Source organism: Rhinolophus ferrumequinum, chromosome 27 (genome assembly GCF_004115265.2).
Source record: "Rhinolophus ferrumequinum isolate MPI-CBG mRhiFer1 chromosome 27, mRhiFer1_v1.p, whole genome shotgun sequence".
NCBI lineage: Eukaryota > Metazoa > Chordata > Mammalia > Chiroptera > Rhinolophidae > Rhinolophus > Rhinolophus ferrumequinum.
In genome coordinates this window covers 12,446,283-12,465,914 of record NC_046310.1, presented here as the reverse complement: position 1 = coordinate 12,465,914, position 19,632 = coordinate 12,446,283, and the positions used below count along the sequence as shown (strand labels likewise).

Genomic DNA, 19,632 nt, shown 5'->3' with positions numbered 1-19,632 from the left:
CATAAATGTAACAAATACTCACAAAGTCACAAGTCTATTACAGCACTTGCAACCATTTCTGCACATTAAAATCACTTCATTAATATATTTTAAAAAATGACAGACACCAGGCCCTGGACCCAGAGGTTATGATTTAATTCATACTGTAATGGGGTGTGGGCATTAGCATTTTTAGAAATGTTCCCCAGATGATTTTAATGTGCAGCTAGGGTTGAGAACTGATGATTTATACTTTATATAATTAATGTTGATCAATTTATAAGAGTAAGCAACTGCCAATCAAAATATTCAACAGTCAGAAAATATTGCTTAAAATGAAGTCTACTGTTGTATGTTAAAAAACAAAAAATGGACCTGGTACTCCATGTTACATGTGCTGTATAATTTTTGGATTATGTTCACTGTTTTGGGGGGAAGTTACAATGACAAGAGGTTTCATCCACAGTACTTTTGAAGTTACAAGGGGGGGACAAGTGTGCAGGGACGAGAAACCCTTAACAAGACATTACTTGGAGAGACAACAGTGAAGGATTCATGTGGAACAATGTTGCAGAAAGATAAACAAGTTGTCACAGAGCCTCAATTACGTATGGATCATTTGAATAAAGTTTAAGGCATAGCCAATTTGTTTAATGAGCTTATTTAACCCTCAAGAAAAATATATCCCCAACCCCTGTCAGTCTCCAAAATGAAGCCCTAATCCTCTCTATGAAAAGAATATGTTCCCTAAAGTTTCATGCGAAGGAAGGAAGGAAGGAAACAAAGAAAGAGAGAGAGAGAGAGAGAGAGAGAGAGAGAGAGAGAGAGAGAGAGAGAGAGATATTTCTAATTACATTTTAAGCATCTTAAATGTTCTGATTCTAGGATGAGACAGCCTCCAGTCACCGGGCCTGCTATCTTGTCTCACGTCCCAGCCAAATAAGAATTACAAGGTGCTTCGGTGATAAACGGGCCCTTCGAGATACGATAGGCCTATCTTTAAGCCACAGTATTTCATCTCAAACTATTTTGCCTCAACTAAAATCGCAAAATAAGCCACTTCACAATTGAGCAATCTATCTGCACCACTGGAGTTCTTTCCCATCCCAGTAGAAACAGAATCATGTTACTGAGTTGAATTAATGTTGTTGAACAGATCACAAGTATGTCTACAGTCACCATGAATGTTTAGTACTTTAAACCTCAAAACTTAGCAGCTTAAAGGAAAAACACCAAGGTCAATCAAATTAGGAAAATTCTATTCCCACCTATTGTGTGTGAGGCAAACAAACAGGAGAGAATTTTAAAGATGTCTTCCATAAAGTCAAAAACTGAGATCAATCATCATAAAGGACTTACAAGTCCTTTAGATGGCAAGGTGTTGCTTTTAATACTACCCCTAGGATTACCTCAGCTTTGCCTACAAATGCTAAGCATCTGATACCCGGCTCCACTCCCTCCTGCTTGGTGAAGTTTGAGAAGTAGCAAGCCAGCAAGCAAGGCAGTAGCTCCCCAGATGGGCTCTGCCCAGCAGCCCAGCAGATGCCATCTCAAGGGGACCCCCTGGTCTACTGAGCAACTTAGAAAAGTCTCTCAAAGTTTTTGTATGAAACACAATTAGAGACATCCTTGTACTTAAAGGATTCTGAGATTTTTAAGCTTAGGAAAACATCCAGTCTTGACTTTTTTTCTTATTTGAATTGGATCAGTAAACTGACTGTCAGTAAGAGCCTGGGTACACCTTTCAGGAATCTTTTTCTATTCCTTACTTAAATGTCACTATAAATGCTCGTGAATTCTGCTATTTGCTGTTTCATCTATATTAGATGAACTGAAATTACATTTACGGTTCATGTGGGATTCTTGTTTGCTCACAAAGGTAATTAAATCATATTTTCCAGTTAAGTAGCTGATTGTCCTTATTTAGCAAGCCTATAATAAGCACATACCGTGTTCCTTGTGAATAGTTTTCTTGCAATCTAATATGTGAGCCTGTAATAAGTGAGCCCATTTAATAATGATTCAAATGATAAAAGAACAGAAATGAAGAGAGAGAACAAAGGCTACCCTCTTTCCCAAGCCTCGCTTTTCTAATTTACTTTGGTTGCTTTGTTTTATATTTTCCCAAAAGGCTGAGAGACTAAGCAGTTCATTTGTCGATTTCCTGTGTGAGGATATGATCAGAAATTACAATTTTTTAAAAAATAGGCAATGTTCATAGAGTCAGTATGGCAAGGCAGTCCATCAGCCAAACTGAGTATCACTCAGGAGTTATTATAGGGACTCATACAGCTGGAGTGCTCTGATCCAATCCCAGAAATCAAAACAGTTAGAATGAAAGGTAAAGAACTGGTGCACATACTTCCCAAAGTTGGCAAAAAGGGGTTGACTGGTTCAGTATAAACTACAAAGGCAGTTGGGGTTAGATTAAAATGTTGGATGAATCAATTTTATATTACTGTCACTTCTCAGACTGAGGCAAGGTTAACATGTATTTCCTAAATTGGTCTTAGGTCAATCATTTCCAGACACTTAAACATCACACGTTGTTTTCATAATCCATGCAAATAGCTCATCCTCACAATTCTATAATTCAAGTCTAAGATGTAAGCTATATGAAGCATGGAAGATACATAAATACTCTGCTTTATTTTTATATACTAAAACAAAAAGTTACAAATGAAGTATAATCCAATAAAATACTCCAATATTCAAGATTTTGGCAATGAAAGCACTCTAAGATAGTTTATTAGAGATGCAAAATTTAAAAATAAATCAAATACTGCAAAAAGACTTATTTTAACATTTTCAAAAGTATTTCTACATTTCTGTATTAGCAGACATTAAAACCATGGGAAATAGTAAACCCACTGTGTACAAGAGAAACAGTCTAGTTTAGAGCTTATTTACATAGCTTAGTGACTTTCCAGCCATCAAAGAGAACTGGGGATTTTTAAATTATAAATACCATCCTCTATAATACCCCCTTTGTGGGTAAAAAGAACATATTTTATTCTTTTTCTTTAACAGGAATACCTGTTAAATAAAATTTTAGCAAATTGTAAAGTCTGCTCTTATTTCTTGCATTTTCACTGAAGAAAGTCATTATGGTCAGTCATTGATTTGTCTGAAACACCTCAGTTTTTGTGAAACTTTTCTCTGTTTTATTTTTTTAAATTTACCTTTTAGTATCAGACATACAAATATTTCACAAGTTTATCTAGTTTGAAGTTTTCGACCAGTCACATGTAAATGGTCTGTTCTCATTTTAAGCAAAAGTAAATATGGCAAATATATTCAGACTTGTACTTTAAGTAGTAAATCCAATTATAACCGTTGCTACAGTTAAAATATATACAGTACATAAAACATGCAATCAACTCAAATACCACTGAGGATGTATACCAAATTGTGTATTTGAAATGAACACTGATAAGAATTAAACGTGCTGTGGAAGCTCAGCTCCCAAGTGGATACCTTCACGAAACTTCTACTTTTATAGGTCGGAAGATGCTCAGAGTTTATTACTTTCTTACAACATTTAATTTACAAAAGTAAGTAAAGTGATTCCTACGATCCTGCATCCATTTTGCTACTAATTGGTAATAAGAGAAGCACATGCTTTTTAAATTCTCTGATTTCGATAGTGGTTAAAGAAAAACCTCAAAGCATGAAACAACATAAACTGCTTTAAATCTGAGGTTTCCTTCCAACTTCATAAAGAAAGCACAGTTTAATAAACCTTCTTACGAAACAACTAGCCTTACCTTCCTGTGCTACAACAATTCAAATCAACTTCGTAAGATTTTAAGGCACTAAGGTGCCATTCAAAGTTTATATTGAAAAAAAAAAATTGGCAGCTGGAATTTTACATTCAGTCCTAGAGGCACAGAACAAAGTTCAGGTTTTAAATAAATGCTCCCCAAATAACAAATTCGCACATACAGAAGCATGAGGAAATGTATTACCTTGATGTGAAAAGAAGAACGTTGCCTGGTTCAGTTTGGTCTGCAAATGATCGCAGTAGCAAAAGCCAGAACGGGCTGCAGGAACACAGCACAACAGAAAGCGACGGTAAGTGAGCAGGGGCAGCTCCCCAGAGCGGCAGGACGGACTGAATGACAAGCACGTACAGATTGCTTTGAATTAGGCATGTTAGGGGCTGGGACTTCCAGTGTTTGCTCTCCTATAGGGCAGGAGTTTTTCTCCTACTTAACCCCTAGGGGCTAGGTCTTAATAATGGTAACAGCTGGCACACAGAGGGGCTTGATCTGCCCACAAGGTCAGCAAGCCAGGATATGAAGGTGACATGTAATTTCTAGCCTTTTCCTGCTTCTACAAGGAAATTGCACGAAGGACTGTTTTTAGTTATAACTTCCTTTGATCTTTTGGATTTAAAGTTACTTAGTAGATTAAAGCCATGTTAGCTGATATTATTTGCTTGCTTAGGCGAACATAAGTGTCACACATTCAGTTTTCTGACACGCGGGGCTACTACATTTAAACTAACACAAATAAACACCAACCCGTGTTTATTTCCAAGTTCCGGGGATTCTTGTGTTCTCTCACAAATGGCTCTTGAGACCCTGCTTTTTAGGGCAGAAAGTTCACAGTTTTCAAAAGAGGAAGAGTCTTCTTTATTAAAGAGGAAACTATTGTTTAAAGCAGTTATATGTGTATCTGTTCAATTTTCCCAAACAAAACCAGAGTTTGTTAAATGAATGTGACACTGCTTTTTATAAATGTGTGGCCCTGATGATGCCAGTATTTAAAATGCCACAACCACAACATAAAAACCTTGTAAATTTAAACAAATGCTTTACATTTACACGTGACAACCATTGGCAAATAAGTGGTAATTTACTGAAACCATGTAATCTAACTCATCGTGACTTCTTTAATAAAAATGTGTAAACAACTTTTAACAGGCTGTATGGATTAATTATATAAGATAGCGCTTTCAAAATCAAAGAAGGCAACACCAAAAGCGCAAGCAATCAAAAACAGCCTAGAACTGGACTTTGTCAAAATTAAAAAAAAAACACTTTTGTACATCAAAGAACACTATTAAGAAAGTGAAAAGACAACCCACAGAATGGGAAAAATATTTGCAAATTATATATTTAAGAGGTTAGTATCCATTACACACACACACACACACACGCACGCACACACCCCTTACCATTCAATAATAAAAAGACGAATAATCCAATCTGAAAAAAGGCAAAATTTTGGAATAGACATTTTTCCAAAGAAAATATACAAATGACTAATAAGCACATGAAAAGATGCTCAACATCACTAATCACTAAGGAAACGTAAATTAAAACCACAGTGAGATACCACTTCACATTCACTAAGATGGCTATAGTCAAAAAACGGAAGGAAGGAAGGAAGGAAGGAAGGAAGGAAGGAAGGAAGGAAGGAAGGAAGGAAGGAAAGAAGGAAGGAAGGAAGGAAAGAAGAAAGAAAGGAAGAAAAAAGAAAGAGAAAGAAAGGAAAAAAAATAAGAAAGAAAAGAACGTGTCGTCAAAGACACGGAGAAACTGGAACCCTCATACACCACTGGTGGGAAAGCAAAATGATGCAGCCACTATGGAAAACACTCTGGCAATTCCTTAAAAAATTAAACATAGAGTTACCATATGACAGCAATTTCACTCCTAGGTACAGTCGATTCTCATTATTTGTGGATTTTGTATTTGTGAATTTGCTGAAATTTATTTGTAAGCCCCCAATAATCCTTTCCTGACAATGCTTTTGCAGTCATCAGACACGCACATGGGCAGTGGTGAAAAATTCGAGTCCTCCAACACATTGTTCCCAGGTGAGGACGAACAGGTGACTCTGCCTTCTTGTTCCAGCTCTCACCTGTAAACAAATGCTCTTTTCAGTCTATTTAGTGCCATGTTTTTCACATTTTTCTGCTGCTTTTTGGCAATTTCACTGTTTAAAACGGCTGCGAAGCATAGTGTGTGGTGCTGTCTAGTGTTTCGAAACTCAAAAAGGCTGTGGTGTGCCTTGTGGAGAAGATACAGGTGTTAGTTAGATAGGCTTCATTGAGGCCTGAGTTATACTGCTGTTGGATGTGAGTTTGAGATAGAAAAACCATAGGCAGTCAGGGACATGGCCACGGTGGCGGGCATCAAGGCCGAGACCATAGCCAAAGCCAAAGAAAATAACTTTAAAAGAGCTAACAAACAAATTTAAACTGCAGAGCCCGCCGGAATGATCAGCCCGGGAGCAGAGGGCCAATCAGCTCGCAACAAACAATTTCAAACTGCAGAGCCCGCCAAGATCAACTGCCCAGGTATAGAGACCAATCAGCTCTGACTCAGAGACATTGACAGTTCCCAGCATAGCGCAGCTCAGGGGGCATTTCACTTTCGGATCCCCCCCTCTCTTCGGAGAGCTGTTCTCTTGCGCTTTACAATAAAACTGTACTGCTTAGACCTTGGCTCTCAGATCCGCATGATCCGCTTTCTCATTCTTCGGCGGTGACTGTGAGATCACAATCCCGGGAACACACCAAAATCCCGTATCAAGTTCAGTGTTAATGAATCAAAAATATGTATTAGATAAGGTGTCTTTAAACAGAAACACACATTTAAAAAGGTCATGTATTGATTGGTTATTAAAAATGTGACCAGTAACCTAATCCTCTATTTCCCTATGGAGCAATGACTCAGTATTCACTAATTCAGTGTTTGCAGGGATTTTATGGGACATAACTACCACAAATAAGGAGAATCAACTGTACGTACCCAACAGAATGGAAACATATGTTCATCAAAGAATTGTACACAAATGTTCATAGCAGTATTATTCATAACAGTCAAGGAAAACAGTTCAGAAGTCCATCAACAGAAGAATGGATAAGCCAAATGTACAGTCCATCCATACAAGGGAAGACTCTTCAGCCATAAGACAGAGTGACACACTGACACATGCTGCAATGTGGATGAACGTTTAAAATATTATGCTACGTGAAAGCCAGACACAAAAGATCATATACTGATTCCATTATAGGAAATAGCCAGAATAGTCAAACCCATAGAGACAGAAGGTAGAGGCTCAAGAGTAGGGACAGAAGAAACGCAGTGACTGTTAATGGAGATGAAATTTCTTTTTTGGGTGATAAAAATGTTCTGAATTAGATAGTGGTGATGGTTGCATAACCTTGTTCGTAAACTAAAAACCACTGAATCGCACACTTTCAAACGGTGACTTTTATGGTACGTGGGTTCTATCTCAAAAAAAAAGGAGGTATAGATTTCTAGCCATTACACCAATAGTTCCCAAACTTGAGTGCATATTGGAATCTCCTAGGAGGCTATGAGAAGGCAGGTTGTTGTCCCATCCCCAAAGATTCTGATTCTGAGGGATGTGAGTCCCCAGGTGATGCTGCTGCTGGTCTGGGACCCACATTTTGAGAACTCTGTATTGAAGACAATGCGCAAGCTCCTAGAGGTAGAAAGGCCGATCTCGGAGAGAAAAAAGACAGGAAGAGGGAGAGAGGGAAATATATTTATAAGTATATTTACATACTTATACAAGTAAATATATTTAAGAATGCAGTCCCTGAAATATTAGGGTACGCCCATGTCATGCCATATGCCTGCCAAATGCTATAATCCCTAAAAATCCCCCAAAAGGAATCAGAGAATTAAAATGAAAATGAAGGAATTTTGAGGAAGGAAATTTGATGATTTGAACAGTACTTTGGTTTAGTTTATTAAAGCAGCTAGTCCCATTTCATTGTGCTTGTCCTTGCAAGAAAGACAAACAAAGGTTCAGGAGTTCTTTATCCCATAAATTACTCCAAGAAACCCCTTAAATGAGTTCAGGTGTCATAGAAACCAAAGACCTGAACTCTCCAAGTTTATGACTTGGAAATCCTCACTTACATTTTTAGCAAAATTACTGATTTGTACATTTAATCACTTTATTTAAAACTGTTGGGTCCACGTTAAAATAGACAATTTAAAGTACACTTCTGGTATTTTCATGTGGAATACATTATTATTTTATAAAGAATAATCAGGAGTATTTCCAATCACTTCAGTATATTTCTCAATATCTTACTTAGAGTGAAATAGAAAATGCCAGTAACCTTACGAAGTTCTAATATTCTCCAAAAGCAATATTCATTCCTTTTCTTAGAGCACATTATTTAGGTATCTTTCTTTCTTCATTAGTAGAAACAGAGCATGGACGAGGGAAAGAGGGATGAGAGCTGACAGGAAGGCACAACGCTCGGTGCTTTTTAAAAAGTTAAAAACAAACAAACAAACAAAAAACAAACACACAAACAAACACCTGATTAACAAAATCTTTCACATCTGAACTCAGTCCAAAATGTAATTCTAGATTTTGTTATATTTATTAACACTTAGAAGCTCCACCTATCTTTGTGGGTAGGTGTTAAATGTCAAAACAGTTATGAATGAGTAAACTGTGGTCTAAGGTAGACAGCAAAGTACCTTGAAATGCCGCAAGATTTTTCTTTCAGTACGGTCAAGTCACTTAGCTTAGTCATTTGAAAGTACAAGTTCGGAAAAAGTAGCCATAGGGATGTTCTGCAGATAATACTCTACAATGTTTAGTAGTGTTTCTGGCACAAATTGTCAGGTTCGCACTAAAGACTTCAGCCCAGAACATTATGCTGCTCAAGAAATCAGTGGAGTCTTGAAGTCCAGTCTCAGCCCCGTCACTAACTAGCTTGGTAAACTTGAACGAGGTCACTTAATCCAGAGATTACGGCGTTATTATTTACAAAATCCACACATTAGATGAGATGATCTCACAGGTCCCTCCCAACTCTGAATTCAGTTTTTATGAATTTGGGGTATCATTGCAAATAGATATAATAAATCCCAGTTTTTATTATTCACATTTGGGTTGAGACGATACCTTCAAAGTTGAGTTAGCCAGTTTGGAGCAGAGCCCACTGTAAGCACACTGGAGCAAAAACAAAATAACTGGGGGATGCTGACATCCCTTTCCATCCATTTGGAAATATCTCCATCCACTTGTAAATTCCGCTCACCTGACAATTTACATTTCTTAACCTAACAGCTTCTTTTTAAACCCATTCCCTGTGGAAAACACTACCTCCAAAATCTGCAATTCTGACAAATGAAAAATGTTATGACTTTGCTTATCTTCCACAGTCTGATATCTAAGGAATCTGCTCTTCTCCTTTTACTGACCTCCAGCCCTCGAGTCTTTACCCTTTGGATTTTCACTTGCTTTGTAATTACATCATACAGATCTTGTGCTCAGCATTTGATTACTTTTCTAGTCTTCCACTGTACCAGCCTTGCAAAGGACTCCCCTAAACGTGTTCTCCCGCTTTTCTTATTTCCCCAGGTTTGGGGATCTACTGAAAAAAGTCACCAGCTGGGGAAGTGGAGACCTCAACCAAATGCACGGCCTCACTCACCTGTGAGGGCTCTCAACGTGGCTGAGATTCATCTGGTCTGTCACATTCTTCACCGGAAGTCCCCACGGGGATTGGTGAGACTCTCTCCACAAACAATGCCACCTATTTTATGGATAATAATGGAACTCTTGGACCATGACTTCCTTCAAATATTATCATCTCTCTCTCAAACTTTTTCCAGAACCCATCCCTTCTCTCTTACAATGTCCATCTCTCTTTCTTACATTAACTCACACCCTAGGTCTGGGCTACCCAATAAGGCAGCCATTAGGCACATGGGACTATTTCCATTTAAATTACTTAAAATGATACGAAATGACAGTGTTAGTGCCCCAGCTGCACGAGCCCCATTTCAGGTGCTCAAATTCCTGTGACCCTGGGCTACGGAACTGGACAGAGCAGACAGAATATTTCCATCATTGCAGCCAGTTTTATTGGACAGTGGTCCCTCAGATCAGGTCCCTTTACTCTGCCTCATTCTCCCCTACCCCCAAGTCCATCTTCAGCTTTCCCTCTTGCCAACTTCTTCTTTATTTACTGACAAAAAAATGTTTGGTTCCCCTCAGCCTAAATAAAGGAAGCCTTGTCTTGCCTGCTAGTTAGTGTTCAGGTTCCTGGTCTTTTTCCTTTCCTTTCATTGCCAGACAATACTCAAGCCTCACCTCTTCTCATTCCTGAACTTCTTACAATCTTATCCCCCATCAATGAAACGGTTCCTTCAAAAACAAAATTCAGTGGTCCTTTCACAATACTCATTTACTTCACATGTCTTCATTTCCCAACCCCACTGGCAATACTGTTTTCTCCTTGTTCAGTTTCCATTATTCTAAAATTCTCTGTCTCTTTAACCTCTATTCCTTTTTTTTTTTTTAGGCAGATCCTCTGAATTCTTAGGCAATAATATCCAAAGCTTTTGTCCTTTCTGTTCTATGGTTCCCGTCTACATTATCACATTCAACTTCTTTTCTAAGTTCCATGTCTGCAACTTTTGCTCTCTACGGACCATTTAATGTGTATGTCCTACCAGCAGCTCAAACTCAGTAATCTAAAATATAAATGACCTTCTCATCCTCAAACAACTTCTTGATTTTTCCTATTTATGTTTACTCTCTCCCGTCACTTACACCTCAAATTTTCACTTAAGTATTTCTTTATTGAACACCTGATCTGTGCAGCATCCTGAGCTAGGATGAGTCACTTTTGACCTTTATACAACCTTTACACCCTTGACCTTTACACCTTTGCTCATTGGTTCTCAAGACCCAGCCATTGTCACAGATACTCATCATTTCTTTTCCATTCCCTCTCCCACTTTCTACCTACTACTTTCCCTCAAATCTCTGCAACAGTCTCATAATTGGACCTAATCTATGGTGTCCTATGTTTCCAGTCCTACCAACACAGAGCTTCCAGATTCATCAGTAAAACAGACAGATCTGATCATGCTGCTGCCCAGTCCAGAAAACACGAATAGCTCCTCCATGCCTACCAAGTAAAACTTAAACACCTTAGCGGGCGTGCAAGACCCCCTAACATCTGGGCCCTTCCCCTTCCTACCCAGTGCCCTTGCCAAATGGAATTTGTTTGACTCCAGACAAGCTTGCACACCACTCCTCAGCACTTACACTATTCCACCTAGCTGCAATGGCCTTTGTTCACATTTCCAAGGGTCACAATCCCATCCATTCTTTTACAACATACGACAAATAACGTATCTTCCATGAAGCCTTCCCTGATTACCTAAGCCAGAAATTCTCTCATCCTCGTCTAAGTATTATGACCTTGAGGTCTCTTTTATGGCACTTAGCACATGTTAGTTTTCCTATCATTGTCATCTGATATCTCTTTTACCCTCTTAATCTACACTTAACCGCACAAGCTCTTACTGTATTATCATTTTTATACCCCTCAGGAAGATATAGTAGCTGGCAGGTACTTGACAAATATTAATTGAAAAAATGATGGTTTACAATTTGTTACTATTACATACATCTTTTATTGAACAGAATAAATGTAGTTTCGGAATGTAGTCTGCAAAATAAAATTCAGTATACACAAATCCTATTTTCCTGCTTATATATATGGGCCCCAATGACCACTTCTACCGTGGTTGTGGGAAGGAAACAACAGCCAAGATTTAATATATGTTAAGTATGACTGCAATATGTTGCACGATTGTCTGCTTTTAAATTCTAAATGTTAAATTGCTGCTGAATAATAAGAGATGTCAGTAAATGGCTTTTCATGATTTTCTCCAAAACAGTAGAGGTCACTCCAGAAGCAAGCTTTCTTGGGCAGATTTTAAATTTTCTTTTTGTTTTATTTCTAAGGTAGGATCGTCATTGAAATAAGCAGAAATATTTTTAAACAATGAAAATAAATAAAAGAGTTTCCCCACACACTGAGCCACTACATTTCATAGACTTTCTGTTTAATTGCCAATTGATTTTATCGCAGCAAATATAATTTCTGTGATAAAGTGTCGTGGAAATAAGTGAATCTGGGAAATCTTCATTTTTATTACATCCTTTGTTTGATTTGATTAAACACTGTCAATACAGTTGACCTTTGAATGATGTGAGGATGAAGGCTGCCGACCTTCTGCTGTCAAAAATTCACATATAACTTTTGACTCCTCAAAAAGTTAACTACCAGTAGCCTACCGTTGACTAGAAGCCTTACCAATAAAAACAGTCAATTAACATGTATTTTGTATGTTATATGAACTATACACTGTATACCTACAATAAAGTAAGCTACAGAAAAGAAAAAGTTAGTCAGAAAGTCACAAGGAAGAGGGAATACATTTATAGTACTGTACGTATTTATTGAAAGAATCTGTGCGTACATGGAACCTCAAAGTTCAAACTCATGTTGTTCAAGAATCATCTGTAATCCAGGAAGCATTTTGGTCACCCAGACTAAGATTTACTATTACTCTATACACTACCAAAAATGTTAATGAAGATCAAAAGCTGGGGTATACATTTTAAAGCAAAAAGCACAGAGATTAGTAACTTTCAGAGAAAAGGTAGTCTTTTTTCTGTGAACAACAACAACGAAAATCTTACTAGGCAATACAAAAAATAGACAAAAATTTGAGCCCTCCTTCATCTAACCAAACAATTACTACTGAAAAACAAAAAACGTTTTAAATGTGAAAGTAATACCAGAAGGTTAGTTTATTATAGGTTTCACACTGGAATTCTGGCAAACATTTTGTCTTGACGTGAGCAGCCTAAAGCAGCATAAAGAGCATGCTGCAGGAGACTTTCTCCCACACAAAGCATAAAGGATGTGTTATGTTGCAGAAGACGAGAAGAGGCCCAGATTTGATAGTTTTACATAAAAACAAGCTGAATCATTTTGGCCATAACAAAATAACCAGACTATATAGATCATGCAGGAGTATAATCTCGTGATGCACTAAGATTTGAAAGCAAAGCATACCACACTGATGGGCTCTGGAGAATTTCCAGAACATTTCTGGTTTGCGATATAGGATTTCAAAATAAGCTGTTTTACTTTTACAACAGATACTCCTGGCATGAGATATACTCCCAGAATGAAGACCACTGTGTCTTAACTCTAGCGTAAGTGGAACATTATTTTAACAGTTTCAATTGTTTTGTTACCAAACCTTAAACTAATGCGAATGAATGTGGTATGCATATGTTAATTATGACCGTTAAGTTGAAATTTTCTGTAAGTCAAATTTCCTAATATTTATGGAGAAAGTGACCCCAACTTTCCTTACGTCATGAAATAAAAATACCTGCAAGGTAATTTTCCAAAACTCAGACTTTACAGGAAAATATGTGTCACTTGCATAGAAACACCTGTCATCATTGCTAAAGATTTAGATTAAATTAAGTCACACTGTGATACATCACATTTTCTGATATAAAATGAAGTAATATAGAAGCAAGTAAATGAACATTCTAATCCTATTTTATTTATTTATAGTTTTTGTAATATGTGGTAATACTATTTTTGGCAAGGAAAGAGCCTTAAATTACCCAAACTCTAAGATAGAAGACATTATTAGAGTTAGGTATTTCACAAATGCAGCAGGAGTTGTCTTATATGTGGAAAACACATTTACTAGTTATTCAGAAGTTCAAGCCGTTCAACATTATGAAACTCAGGCTATGTCTGGCTCCAGAACGCTGTGTGTATGAAATAAAATTCTGTGAGATGGCTGTTAAAAGATAAGAACTAATGTAACAAATGAGAAAGGAGTAGGGATATTTGTATCAGAATTTCAGAATGTGAGATATAGACTAGAATATTTTACTTAGTCCTCTCAGTAAAATCTTTGAAAATATCCCCAACATAGCAGTGTTGTTAGACTTAAAACATAGGCCTGGCTGAAAGAATGTATTTATAAATGAAGTCCATCAGAAACCCAGAATTAGGTCACAGGAGGTAAAAGTTTGTCTTAACATCTTTAGAGACAGCATGTCACAAAGTTCAGCAAAATACACTTCAAAAACATTGAAACAAAAACCATCACAATGATTGGTGTGTTCCATGATCAGGCTGCCCAAGAACAAGGCACCTTTGCTTCATTCACGGCAAACCCCAGTGTTGAAAGCGTAGGCAAGTTCACGTTAGTCACTGTCAACCCTGAATAGTAGACCTTTCTGGGCTGTCAGACAGAATAGACCTCCTGGGTACGGACTGGTAAATGCTTCAGGTGCACTGTTGGGAAGTGCCGACATGACAAAGCAGCGGTGCCGAGGTCCACACCAAGCCACCATGTATGTGCTGTGATGTGTGCTGCTAGATTCTGGCATCCCCAAAGATGCAGAACGCTGTAACTAGGCTAGAGAAAACCTGCAAACCTGCAGCAGCCATTTGCGGCATCCTTAACCTTCAACATCTTTAGAGGAGAAACGTCCACAACTTTCTTTGCTAACCTGTTCCAGGCAGTCAGACGACTTAAGATGTCAAAACAAAAATGTAGGGGGGGGAATCATTTAAAGTGAATGTAAACATTTCTATTCTTTTATACAAAGGAATTATTTTTTTATACAAAACTGTATAATGAAAATTACCATGACTAATATGTAGCAGCATTAGTTCAAAGCACTGCTTTTGCAAAGGAACAACAAAGGAGATAGATGGGCATTTGGTTACTTTGATTACAAAGCAACAACAACAAAATAAGCTCACGCAATAATTTATTAAGCAGGTCACTGAATCAGATTTCCAAGTTATGTCACCAAGAGGACCTCTGCCTTAAGAAGAAACCAAAAAGAGACATGTATCCCAATGCTATTAGCAATATTCAGTGTTTAGACACTGCAAAGGTCTGTCGCTGAAAGTGCCTTATCCTTATTATAGGAGAAGGATGAAAAAATACAGTGAGGAGTTGGAGAAATGAAACTGGTTAAGTTCTTTGTTTTGTTCCTAAGTTAAAGCATCTGCTTTGTTTAGTCACCCAATAGTCTGCTTTCCTGGGTATATCAGTCAGCAACCAAGAATTCCTAAGCATGCACTCTACTTAATATCCTCAAGCCACATTCTTTAACACGGTCCACAGTTGACACGGCCCTCAGTCCAGCAAAGGAACATTCTACACTCCCCTCGATCATCCCTATGGGGTATTAGGCAATGCAGTGTTCATTCCTTCCTCGGCCAAGTGGAATGCCTTAGTAATAATATGCATCCACACCCTGCTGGCTTTGCAAGGAGTCAAATCCAGCATCAAGGCGCAAGCTCAGACCCCCTATGCAGACACAAGTAAAACTGTCAGGGACCTCTGAAATAATTCCCAATCTTGCAGAAAGCTCAAATGTACCTTTCACGTAGATCAAAGAAGCATCACTCTGGGAAATAACTGCTTTTCCTAATCTCTGATTGTATTGGCAACAGTGGTCACTGTCGATACTAATACACGGACAACTGAAACTCAAAGACCATGTCCAGGACAACTGCTGAGCTGACCTCAGGTTTTATGAAGCCAGGAGTCCAGGGAAGATGCTCCGTCTTTGCTACTACGATCTTAATTTTCTTACATAAATCTTTGACACTGTCAAGACTAAATTTTACTAGATCTCTCAGCATATCTACTAAGAGGGGGATGGTGTTTACAGTCTTATTCTCACAGTGATAAATAACTCTGTATCCTTTTTAAGTGAGCAAGTGGAAAAAAAAGGGTTGGGGGGTTGAGGTAAGAGGACTGAAAAAGGAGGTAAGGTCCTGGTGTCCACGTCATCTTGTCTGACAGCAAAGTCCCTTGAGCTGGTCAAAAAAAATCCCCTGAATCTGAAGTAATAATAATGTACAGACCTCACCAGCCCACGAGAAAAAAAATTTCTTTTCTGATCCCAACTTCAAAGCATAAAACTAATATCCCATTGGTGTAATGTATTTTGAAAGGCAGCTACATTTGTGTATAGTAATATACATTTATTTCTGGATTCTGGTACGATACTTGGAAAGTTAATCTGTTGCACAAGTCTCCCTAAACGGGTTTTTATTTTTAAAAAGTTCCTTTTGAAAACGTAAATCCTGGTCCCTTCAATCAAGAATAACTTCAAAAAGAGGAACAAGGAATTTGATAGTGTCGAAGATTTTATTTAATGATTCCCTTCAGATCACCTGACACCAAAATAAGCCCATACTCTCTTGGGGAAGAGAAACATATAACAGCATTATTTATACACCGGACTTTACCCTTTTTTTTTTGTTTAGAGTGTATTTTTAAGAAATGAACTACTCCCACTTTCAAGTACAAACTTGGGAATAAAACAAGTTACCTCACTTGGCTCTGGGATGTTCCAATTATACAGAAACAAGGGGTGTTTAAATCTCAAATTTTATAAAAGTTATCCCAAAGGAGAATACTAATAAGAGGCTTCTATTTTTCATCTACTCTTTTACTGAATGTTTATACTACTGCCTTGCAACTTTTTCTCTATGACAAAAGGTTAAATAGTAAAAGAGGGAGAGAAGGAAAGGAAACCTACAAGTGCTACATCTTATTGCTAAGCAAATAAAATACAGTTCGAGCAATATATTTTATGAACCAACTTCTTTTTAAAATAACTTGGAAATTCATAATTGGATAATACGGGTCTAATAGTAACGTCTCCACTCTATACTCACATTTACAAGCTAATATTTTGATATATGAAAGCTAATTATATTATCTGTGAAAAGTAAACTTAATCCATTAACTTAATTGCTTCATTCTTTAATATTTTATAAAGTGAGTCAGTCTTAGTTTTATATTTAATTTCTAACCATTTCATTGGTAAACATTTTAAGAGCATACCGGTGACTACCAAGACCGAAGAACACAGGGTGGGGGTGATACTTTTCACAACATCAAAATAAATCTTTTTAACGTACTAAGTTCCAAGCACTATTTTTAACTTTATTCCCAAACTTTAAAGTACAGTTGAAAAGTTTTTTTAAAGTAGTTTTATAAAACATTCCTGCTATAAAAATAGTCATGCAGGTTGAGAGTCCTGCAAATTGTCTCATATCTCAAGATCACATCACTGCATATGGTGGCTCCGTTCTTGCTTCCATTACCTCATATGTCAATACTCAGACATGAAAGCACTAGCTTATCACTCCATTTTTTCTAGTTCACATTCTTCAGTGAAACCTAAAATAACCAAATAAGTTCAACAAAAGTTTACTGAAGCTTATGAATATAGTGTGATTGGCTTTTACTTTTTTGTTGTCTGAGAAGCCCTGAGAATACATCAAAGTTAAAAGGAGCAATTTGATTAATATGTGCATCAACTCCCTATAATTAATTTTAAAAATCCCTGTAGAAAAAGATTTCAACATCTGAGGAAACTAAGGCAATTGAGGATAAAAGAGGAGAAGATGAGGAAAGGAAGTAACAGAGGCAAATGGTAAAAGGAAAATGGGAAATGGAAAACAGCCATAGTATCAACATGATACATTTAAGACATACATGTCAAATAATGGAAAAGGAAAGAAGCAAGGCAGAAACTAAGGCAATCTGAGGGGAGACTAGGAAACTGAAGGGAGAGGACAAAACATAACACTGAAAATAGGGAAGGCAGAAGAAAATTTAGGTGTTCTACGCTGTAATCTAATACAGAGCTGTCATCTTGGCTTTTACAACAATTTATGGGGAGAAAAAAACACACATTGAGAAAATTGCAACATTACACGTTCCTACAGAGTTATTGCAAAAATATGATTAAGCACTCTTGGACGCTGCAGTTCTTGAGATTTCAACTTAGTTCTTTCTTATAACCCCATAACAGCTATTATAACTCTGGACACACAGGAACTTGGTAAAGCATACTAGTAAGAGCTTATGAAAAACAAGGGACTGCTGGGAATTCGAGAGACAAGACTCAGCTTCCTCTGGCCTACGCACAAGGATCATCTGAGCGCTGATGATCTATACAAACATTCTTTGTTAGTCTTTGGAGCTGGCACCCACCACCTCACCCCCTCATTGAAATAATCTCTTCCATCTGTAAAAGAGCTAAAAAGGCACCAGATATGGGCACTCCACCTTTTAAGAGTTCCTTAACCTTGCTCTACACAGTCTTATACTCGAAGCAAAGTAAATCCAAGTTCTCCCAGTCCCTTTGTTGCAAAGATATCTTTGTCTCCTAGACAAATCAAAGTGGAAAGAGCAACAGATTTGGGTTTAGAGAAAATACTCTGATACCCTCACTTTATACTAATACCTTATTCAGTCTATGGATCAATTAAGGGACAAAGTGAAAAACAGGTTTTCATGAACAGTTAAAATAACACAAGGAGATGGAAACTTTCAAATTATCTAAACTAATCATCAGGAAAAAAGAGAACACAATTTGGGAACATAAACATTTACCAAAACAAGAAAGCCCTAAATCAATTAACTCTTAAATATTAAGCCCTAACTCTTAAATCTTAAAGAAATGTATATTGCTCATTTATAGAAGACAAATTACTAGTTTGCCTAGAAAAAAAGGCAGCTAAAAAGGATGTCATCTCATTTCTCTCAATACAGAGATACCCCATGCCTACCAGAGGGTTCCAAAAGGTTCAAAAGAATATCCCCACTCTCTTACATAAATCCTCGAGTTTGGCCAAACTACCCTCAAATGAGTCTTGAACTTCATTACTTACATGTAATTTGCTCACACTATTCCTTTCCACTGCTCAACCTCCTATGAGATTGGCAAAGCTGAATCCTACCTATTTCTTCAAGGTACATACAGCTAAATTTCCTTTTCTCTTTTTAGACTACTCTGGATTACAGAACTCATTCTCTCTCTTTTGATTGCCAAAGAACTAGTGTCTACACTGTGTTGGATATTTGCAGTGTCTTAAGAGCCTGTATTTTTGTAATGGGAGTAAATTAATGCTATTGTTTAACATATCATGTATCATACACTCTGAAAGACAAATGACTCCTATATCTCTGACATATTTAATCCATTTTAGGATTATTTTCTAATTTCTCCCTCTGGAATAACTTTTGTTTTTCTTGAATGCATTTTTTAGTATTTCTTCTGAGGAGGTTATGTGAATGGCAAACACTCTTATATATTTGACATTTTCTTAATTTTGCTCTCATCCTAGAATAACAGTTTAGCAGGGTATAAAATTCTATGCACCATTACTTTTCTCAGGACTTTGAAGTTACTACTTCACTGTCTTTTGGCATCTATGTTGCCAATGAGAAGTCCATTATAGGTTTCATGTCATTGCTTTAAGTAAAGTCTTTTCCCCCCGATCCTTTTACTATTTTCTCTTTATGTTTAGTGTTGGTCTACTACAATATTTCTAGGTGTGGATTTACCTTTATTTACAGTTTAGTACCTGGAGTGCACTTTTAATCTGATGACTATCTTTCGTCAATTCTAGAAAATTTGGGGTATTATTCCCCTCTGCTTTTCAGCATCCCAAAGCTACTTATTTTATAATCTTTGTCAGAGAGTCGTACAATAGTGAATTCATGTTCCTTTTTTCTTTTTGTCTTCTTTAACATGTGCTTTGGTAATTAGATTTGCAGGCTCTTTTTTTAAAAAAATAAATTTTATTGGGGAACAGTGTGTTTCTCCAGGGCCCATCAGCTCCAAGTCGTTGTCTTTCAATCTAGTTGTGGAGGGTGCAGCTCAGCTCTAAATCCAGTTGCCATTTTCAATCTTTAGTTGCAGGGGGTGCAGCCCAGCACCCCATGTGGGAATTGAACCGACAACCTTATTGTT

General features: G+C 37.3%; 1 protein-coding gene across 10 annotated transcripts in view; it reads right to left on the bottom strand.

Annotated features, from left to right (window-relative positions):
• The window catches only part of DISP1 (dispatched RND transporter family member 1), a 181,883-nt gene that overhangs the window by 59,292 nt on the left and 102,959 nt on the right, over nucleotides 1-19,632 (bottom strand). Inside the window, exon 3 of one of the 10 annotated variants that reach the window (XM_033099530.1) lies at nucleotides 3,948-4,022. The exons of 8 other annotated variants lie outside the window; for them this stretch is intronic. In XM_033099530.1, coding sequence (XP_032955421.1) covers nucleotides 3,948-4,022 — 75 coding nt within the window. Of the gene's footprint in view, nucleotides 1-3,947; nucleotides 4,023-9,424; nucleotides 9,454-19,632 lie in introns of those variants that run through there. One more of the 10 variants, XM_033099541.1, reaches the window with a different exon arrangement.